This window comes from Amblyomma maculatum, chromosome 6, assembly GCF_055883805.1.
Source record: "Amblyomma maculatum isolate TAMU_Amacu chromosome 6, ASM5588380v1, whole genome shotgun sequence".
NCBI lineage: Eukaryota > Metazoa > Arthropoda > Arachnida > Ixodida > Ixodidae > Amblyomma > Amblyomma maculatum.
In genome coordinates, this window is record NC_139349.1 from 34,887,139 (window position 1) to 34,896,451 (window position 9,313).

The window sequence follows — 9,313 nt, forward strand, 5'->3', positions numbered from 1 at the left end:
CAGCGAGAAAAAAATAATAACGCCTTCGGCACTGCTATCGCTCCGAAGGATTTAAGCATGCGGCTTCTAAATACTTAGCACAGCGAAGTTGACACCACTGTCTCTGCAAGCTTCTTAAAAGGGAATTTCATCCACTGGTGGGATGCCGTGAAGACAAGGCTATGATTTCTTGGCTTAGTGCTAAAATGTTAATTGCCGCTACGGAAATATATCTACCGCTACACAAGTTTTTGAGAACAAAACATCACACAATCGACATGTGCTGAAGCAAAACTGCCCATTGCACATTGCCATAAAGGAGTAGAAAAAAAAAAAGGTGTAAACGGCGAATGCACCCATGGTGAGGGAGAGGTTTCTTCATGTCGCCAAATATAGGCAACCACCGAAAACCATTTTGATGCATTCAACAGGCACACCTTTTAGAGAAAATTATTTAAACAAAAAAAATTGCTAGCGCCTAAAATTGAGGAGCTTCCGCTTTGGTATTATAAAAAGTAGAAATTTTCATGCGTGGCGCCTTATAACCCAGCTTTTCTAACCCTTCTAACCCGCCTCCTAACCAAGAGCAACAATCAACTTACCCGCGAAATCACTGAAGCCGCCGCTATCAACGAGCAGAAACATGAGTGCGTTAGCACTCTTTTACTTGCGTTGTTAGAAGAATAATTTTAATTCATTTCCACCTAGATCTGTTTTGTGCATCCTTTTAGTCTTCGCTCTGTTGGTTAGTTCCACGTTCGCCTGTCGTAATTGTTATTCGAGCAATTCTGTCTTTGCCCCATCGTTTTATTGCCATAAGGTTTCATGCATCTGTGGTTTGTTTCCTTAGCCCGTCCTGTTTTTCAGTGTGCTAGGCGTATGGATTTCTTTCAGTGTCCTTTTACTTGCTTTTTTGGTATTGTTATGAATAGTTTTTATATAGGGAATTGTTAGTTGTTCATGTTTTCCATCTTTTTTCCTATCTTAGCACCTTTACCTTCGCTGACTTTCAAAGCCTTGCCTTTTAGACGGAGCTTATGCCCGCGCTGTTTTGTTGTTTTTGTTATAGGTCCAATGCTTTCATTTTCGCTTTTAGCCATGTTATTTGTTGGCTTCCTTCAATTATCATTTTATCTGGGCTTCATGTGCACCCCAGTTCTGTTCTTTGCATCTGCCTTGCCCCACACTTTCCATGTCACAGCGTGAATTTCTGTTCATTATCGCATGCCGTTCCTTTGATGCTTGAGCTCTGATAACAGTGCTCATGCGCACTTTTAGTCTTTGTGTGCATATAAGGCGTGGATGGGCTGTTTTCCAAAATAAAGTTGGTAGTGAGCGCATGTCTGTGTGTCCTCCTCTTTCTGGTCCGTCGTCTGCTATAGCGTTCTTTCTCGGAAAATGTTTTCCTTTTGGTGCCGGCCGTTAGGGGGGTCCGCCTGGTAGGAACGCGGACGTGGCTTGACATTCTCCGTTTGGATTCAAGATAGTTTTATTCAGCGGGTCGGGAAAAAGTGTGTGTCACAGGAAATTTTTATCTTCAGCCAGAGTCATGGACGGCAGAGGGAACCAAGGTTGCGAATTAGCCGCATGTGGCGTTCTAACTAGATTGGATGGATTTGTATTTATTGAAAGCTGCAGGACGTACCCGCGAAGGCAAATACCAGCTTTCTTTCGCACGTTAAGCTTGTCATATTCGGCAACCACATACGGAAGTAATCGTTTGCGTATTGTGGTAACCCTAGAACCGTAACCATCGCAGGGTGACGCCGACTGTCTATGTTTTTTCAGTCGTGAGGAAAGGATGAAACATCCAGGTCCTGTGTTTCTAATGGCATTTTGTGATTACGGAGATTACGGGCAGAGGAGTATTGGTGCCCAGTCGTTTACCCCACAGGCATTTGATCCTGCAGTGAAACCTGTTCCGTTCACTCATGTACATGCTAATGAGACCGAAGTGTGATGTTTGGTACCAGACAAGTGCTTGCGTCTACCTTCGTGGATATAGATATTCGCGTTCGCATTAAAACCAACATATTCCCCAGGTGGTCGAAATTTCCGGAGTCCTCCACTACGGCGTCTCTCATAGCCTGAGTCGCTTTGGGACGTTAAACCCCATAAACCAAACCAAACCAATCTTTTCACCGCACCGAAACTAATCTAGGCGCTTTTCACGTGGGACAGTCCTAAAATAACGCTTTATTTTCTCTACCTTCCAGCCACAACCGGGAGAGTTTTGCTAAACTCTGCAAGGTAGGATTAGCGGCAGGCTCTAGCTGAACGCAGAACAGGCCACCGTCCTTCTATGGCCGTAATCTCACTCTGAAATAAGTTAGTCTGAGTATCTTTCTCACAAATGCATTTTGCCCCGAAAGGAATAATTTACATGTGCTTTTTTACGAATAAATACGATATCGTACCAAAAATACTCTGCAAATTAGATTCCTTGCTAACACTCACTCTGAAAAAAAAAATATATTATTTTTAAATATTGTTTCATTGACTGCAGGTAATAAACAACGGCGAAGGTACAACGTTTTTTAAGGGCCACTGAAGTTGTTTCAGAATTCTACTGAATTACAGGAATCGAATGCGTGAAGGCTAAGGTTAAATCAGTTAAATCATGGCAAGGCGTTTTAGGCTACAGTTTATAGTTTTAAGTGAAAATGAAATTTTATTATATTGAACATATTTACAAAATGCATAAAAATACAGACGAGGGTCCCATAGTCATAAGACAGCACCGGGACCCTCGATAGGTCACTACAACAAAATAAATAACAGCAAAGTTAGAGAAAGGTTATAACATACAAAACATGGCAATTCGGTATTTTTACACAAAAACAAAGGCACTAACACAGAAATTAGGAACAACGTAATCGCCGAATAAATTTATTTCAGCATTCAAGGTTCTCTGCAATGATTGATGACGAGTGGGAACAGCGATGATGACGTCATTTGTAGAGGTGAGGCATGTACAACGAAAAAATGCTTGAACTGAGGAAGAAGACCAACGCAAACGAAAGCAACGGTCGCGAGGCTTTATTTGCCGGCATCGGGCGGCTCACAGAAAGGTTTGTACGAAAGCACGGGAAATTTGAAGCGTCACAAATGATGACGTCAACATCTAGTTTCTCAGCATTACTGCAATGCTTTGTGGAGAAGCCTAAAGATTGTCATGCTTTTAATAGTCAAATCATCATCATCATCATCATCATCAGCCTCACTATACCCACTGCAAGGCAAAGGCCCCTCCCATATTTCTCCAATTAACCCGGTTCTGTGCTAGCTGTATCCACATGACCCCTGAGAACCTTTTCACCTCATCCTCTCATCTAACTTTCTTCCGCCCCCTGTTACGCTTTCCTTCCCTTGGAATCCAGTTTGTTACCCTAAGCGACCATCGGTTATCCTCTATTCAACTACATGTCCTGCCCATGCCCATTTCTTCTTCTTAATTTCCACTAGAATGTCAGTAACAGTCAGTTAGGCCATAACAATAATTGGCAGTGCAAAACCTGTGATTGAGCTTAGCCTACAATTTTTATACATTCTAATGCGTGTATCACGAGAAAATCTCAAAAAGCCCTTGAGCTTCCCTTTAACGAGACGAGCACTCCTCTTTTCAATCGCAACTTTGAACCTATTTATTTTTACTGCTGTTTACAGAAATGCGGCCTCGTTTTGCATCTCCTCCATCGTGGCGAAGTCCCCGTTGTAGGTCCTGACGTACCCGTAGGTGCTGTCCTTCTCGTATTCCGCGTCCTCCAACCTTTCGAGCTCGTTCCAGAAGCCTTCGAAGTCCAGAGGAGGCCTGCTACCACCATACTCCGCGGGAAGTATATGAGGGGGTATCTCTTTGTGTAGCTCGCTGAACTTTTCTCCGTGGAAGTGGTACTGTTTTTAGAGGAAGGAACACAGCCACGAAAAATGTAGGAATAAATAAGAGCAGGAAAGTATTTTGCACTATTTATACGTTAACTTAATAACGAGGGTGTGAGGATGTGGTTGTGTCTCGGAAAAGACCTTTTAGTGATGTTTACAATCAAGAACAAAACACGACTAGGCCTCAAAACTGAGTGGCGTCTTATAATGTTCTAGCGTGGAAATATATGCCTCACAAAGGCCAACGGTAAACGTTCTCAGAAGAACATAATGAAGAGCCATGAGCTCTGCGCCGCTGGCTCGTGGTTCTTCTTTCTGTTGATTTGAGAAATTATCTTGGCTTGTGATAAAAAACAAAGAGTGCTGTGCAACTGCACATACATTCTTACACACAAGCTTATCTTTGAAATCATTTGCCCGACATCTAGCAAACACGCTTAAATAGCTACTTCGCATTAGGGAGTATCGAAATCATCCTTAGAATGTTTTCGGATTTGTTGCAGCCTGAAAAGTACAACTGGCTCATTTACGCTCTGTTACGGCCATTGCAGTGATTGAATGCGGTTAAATCTGAAATATAGTACTTCTTACCCGTTGAAGGAACTTTCCTTTCATGAAGGGCCTGGCTATAGAGAACAACACGTCGAATGCTGTGCCCTGTCTTATTGCATGCATAGCCTTCAGACGGATCGGCACGCACTCCTGCAAAAGCCAAAAACAAAATCAAGTTTTGCTTAATACCGCATTTAACCTCTAATCAAGCTGTAGTAGAGTACGCGTGCTGGTACATGATTCCTTTCCACAAGTATTTGAATATGCCCTTCCAAAGATACTGTCCATGTGCTAGAGAAGTAAAAACATAAATTATTCTAGCTCATCAACGACCATTCTCAATAACTCGCATTCTACGTTCGTCAAAAACTGGTTTGCTTTATAGAGAGTAGTGCTGCTGAAAATATCACCAACTGAAGAATATCTGGTGCAATCCGTTGGAGGTCAACCCCTTTATTATTGCCTTGCAGGATCAACAACATGAATCAGAAATTACTTCGCAAATCATTGATCTCGTCAATTAATTTTCACACTACTTTTGGTAATGAAAACTGCAAGCAGCTTCATATAGAACCATGTCTGCTTTGATACATTGAGCGGCAGTAGCGGAAGACGTCCTCTACGACAGCTGAGCTCCATGGCATCAAAGAAGCTGTTTCCTATATCCTGCACCATACCCCGGCCGATGGGTTATCTTCACGGATTCCAGAGCATCTCTGCAAATCATGAATATTATGCTGAAGGAAAGCAATCATCAGCCTGTTTCCCTTGACATCGGGTATCTGCATCATTTGGCTACTGCTACAGGCCACTGCATAAGATTTCAGTGGGTACCAGCCCACTGTGGAATTAAAGCAAATGAAAAAGTCGATGAAGCGGCTCGTAAAGAACACCAACATTAAAGATACATTCGGACCTTCTTCACGAAATCTGGTTCATCCAAACTGCCTAAACAATTTGCTGCCGAAGCAAAGTATCGACTTTGGAGCTTGTCGACAAATCATTATCAATTTCTTTACTCAACTGCCCCACATCAAAGGTCAAGACTCCCTCCGAAATTTCCTCGCCAATTAAAAACTCTTCACCACTGACTCCGCCTGAACTGCACATATACAAATAGCTTGCGGTACCGTATTTGTCAAATTAATAGTCCGCTTTGCGACAACTGTGGTTCGGTTGAAACTGCGTAACATATCCTACTCGAGTGTGTGCTGCGTACGCTGACGAGCGTGCGTACTACGAATATAGCTTGGAAAAGCTCTCCCCAGTGCCTTTAAAAATGGACATTGTTTTAGGTTTCTTAGCCTGCCCTAGGCAACAGAGACTCGCTACGAACTTTTTATTTACGTATTTAAAAAACATTGGACTTTTAGAAAAACTTCAAGTTCACCTTGAATGTTACCCTCCGGCATTTTTCACTCTGTGAACTCTCTATGCACATTTATCGGACTATGCATTTCATCATTTCATTTTATACCATTATTCCACGACGCACCTTAGAACATATTTAATGGCTGCATTTTATCTCCCCCTTCATTTCCTTTATTCTCATCCCGATTCTTTTTCCATCTTTTCCTCCCCAATTCCCCTTCCTACAAAGAGTAGCATGTCAGCGAAACATAAACGCCGGCTAAAATCTCTGTTCTTCATTAAAGGGTCTTTCTATCTCTACTGATGCATTGAGGGCCGTGGTGGCCCTCGGTCTTTCATAATTTGTGGAAGCTCAGATATGTGAACTTCTCTATTACACGCCAGTAAAACTCCTGGGCCGGCTTGCACGATAAAGTCCGAGCTAAGTCCAGACTTAAATGGTGTCTTTAGAAAGACCACGCTTATTTAAGACGGCTCGTGTTCCGAACGTCGAACGCTTCGGGTTCATGTTCACCAGAGTGGCTTCCCAGAACGGCCTCAGCAACCACTTGGGGCATTTTTCCTCGTAACACAATCTTAAGCCGCAAAAAGCAATGGCACGGATTTTACACAACGCAAAATTGGCGGAATGTGTACATCTTACAGCAGGGACAGTGCCAGCGCATCCCTGTATTTCCCTAATTTCTCTACTTAGACACCTGGCGTCCTTGTGTCTTAACCAAGACAGCACTAGAGTCGTAAACATACAAGCGACTTATTCAAGTCAGGACTGAAGCCCAGTCTTAACTCCAGTCTTAAGCGGCCATGCTAGTGGCCTATTCTTTAGACTCCAGTTAAGTCTGGACTTAGCTAAGACAGTCTTAAGATTGTTTTGTGCAAGCGGGCCCTGGTCTTTCGCGCAGAACTACAGAAGACGTATTGAAGTCACCAATAGGGTTCGCTCAAGCGTACGAATAAAGGAAAATGGACTCAAAGATATGATGTCGCAATTTATTGCCTAGTTTTGCAACTATCTAGACGAGGAACAAACTTTCATCGGAAAAATGGTTTGTTGAATTTTTTTTTCTTTTTTCAATATATACCCGTCATGTGTCACACACAAAAAAAAAACAAACAAATATTTCGCTAATATGAGCACCTACAATGAAATAACTTGGAGCCGGCAATGAGTGCCCTGACTTCATTAATGTTCCCCGGCCTCTTTATAAACGTCCTCTATTAACTCTGTATGAAAAGGCAAAATGTTTTTGTACCTTAGTCACTGTGAGCTCATTTTCAACTCCCTGCAAAATCCGCGGTCTTGTTAATTAGTATTTCTTGCTAGTTTATTATGAACATCAGGCACGTCACCACCACAACCATCACCACTAGCACCATCACCACCACCATCATCATCATCATCATCATTATCATCATAATCAGTCGGAGTGTACCCACAGCAGGGCGAAAGACCCCCATATTCCTCCAATTAACCCAATCCTGTGCAAGCTGCATCCACTTGATCGCTGCGAACTTCTTAACCTCGTCCGCCCACCTAACTTCAGTCCTCCTGCACATCACGTCTTTATTACATTGTCACATCAAATAAATGTTGATGTTCTTATATTATTGCTCAAACGGTAGCACGTACTTGCAAGTACTCGAATCCCCGCCTCATAAGGCCCATGTTGCAGGCGAGCACTTTATCCGACGTGAAGCCATTGTAGTCAAATAGCATGACTATCCCCAAGGTTTGCGTCGCCGGGTCCTTTGCTAGGTGCTCTAAGCATATCATACAAGCGCGCTGCACTTCCACGTACGGAGATTGCTGTGGTATCCATGATCCTGCAAAGAGGCAAAGACAAAGAGCTCAGAGATTGCTTGATCATCCCACGTTACCTGATGTGTCAAAGTGTACCACAGTCTCACAATGTCCAGAAACATGAAGCAATGCATTGTCACATTCAAGAGATTAGGCGTTCAACAATGTAGGCTATGTTGTGGACAAGGAAGACCCTGCCATCTGACTGATATGTTCCCAATGTTTATTCTCAAATGTTGGTGTTTCTTTACCTGACTCACCGTATGAATAACACCGTCGACGTTAGCATGATGTTGCGTGTTTTTTAATTTATTTGCTTATATTTTAAAGAAAGAACTGATAATTGTGTGCAATAAATTTTCCGGGCTTCTGCGAGCGTGCAGCGAAGCTTCATTGTGTTTCGTAATTAGAGATTTTCAAAAGAGCCGGGTCTTTGTCAAAAAACCTTGAGAATAAATAAACAATAATTTTACACTGCTATTATCTAAGGGTCGCCATAAATTTTGCCATTTGTATATTTAAACATTTTTTGGACCAGTTGCTGAAAGTGTATCTTTGGTTAAAGGCGCAAAACACATACGGACACGAGGAAGATAACAGGACAGAACGGGCTGATACAAAAGACGATATATTTCTACCACGACAGGTGTTAGATGAGCGCCATCGAAGGCCCTCAGTCTCATTGCCCTTTTTGTGTCCGTGTGTATTTCGCGCCTTTAACGAAAGATGAATTATTATGTACTTATAAAAATGACCTACCATCATGTTAACAAACCAAACTTAAAAATGAATTTTTGTGTTTTTTTAAGGTGGTGACACCTTTATATTCCTGAAGCCGGCCCACGACACGCAATGAGAAATATGTTCTTAAGACACTTCCGATCCCCTGTGGCTAGGATTATAAACGGGGTCGAGTGCGTTTTTGTGCATCCTTGTGCGAACACAGCCATATACTCTGCCTCTAAAGGCATGCAATTTGATGCCTGCTCAATCAGTACTGGCTAAATGAGTGTCTTTCAAATCTGACACATTTCCATTCGCACGCAGTCATAAGATACCACACTAAAGATAACTGGACGTATATATGAAACCCAACTTTAACAAGCCTGCATTTTTAAACAATAGCCGTATACAGGGTGGTTTTTCCGAAGGTCAAAAATGGATAAAGAAAGGCAATTGGGCTGGTTTGGTTTGTAGGGTTTAACGTCCCAAAGCGACTCAGGCCATGGAAGACGCCGTAATGGAGGACTTCGGATATTTCTGCCACCTGCGGCTCTTTAACGTGCACTGACATCGCACAGCACACGAACGAAAGAAAGGTTCTGACTTTAGGTTTAATTTATCCTTACAGATATATTGGAACTACGGAGAACACAAGATACGAGGCATAATGCTTTCATTAGTTTGCTGACTGACTAATTAGTTAATTAGGTTTTCAAATTTTTATTTCCCGTGATTCTAGATTTCGTGCTTCTCTTACAAATAGCATAGCCGAGTGAAATAATTTCTTTAAAACAATTCTAGCGGACGTTGTTACAAGGCCCACAGCTATCACTCCGATACGCGCCTTCACAGCATAACCTAGTTTTGGGCCGCCTGTGCGATTTAGATCATTCCACCCTCGGTTTATTCACTCTGCTGGCAGAGTCAGAAAGGCGCGCAGGGTCCGGTATCAATTTGCTTCCATGTCCGCGGTGGCGCTGATAACCGCTTCGTCAGTGCTCAATA

At 42.6% G+C, this 9,313-nt stretch overlaps 1 protein-coding gene across 1 annotated transcript in view; it reads right to left on the reverse strand.

Moving 5' to 3' along the window:
* Positions 1-3,639: 3,639 nt before the first annotated feature.
* Positions 3,640-9,313, reverse strand: part of LOC146185488 (alpha-tocopherol transfer protein-like) — a 15,369-nt gene continuing 9,695 nt past the window's right edge. The window contains exons 3-5 of the mRNA XM_084605539.1: positions 7,415-7,608; positions 4,453-4,563; positions 3,640-3,873 (exon numbers count right to left, since the gene is read on the reverse strand). Of these exons, the coding sequence (XP_084461665.1) occupies positions 3,640-3,873; positions 4,453-4,563; positions 7,415-7,608 (539 nt within the window). The remainder of the gene's footprint in view (positions 3,874-4,452; positions 4,564-7,414; positions 7,609-9,313) is intronic.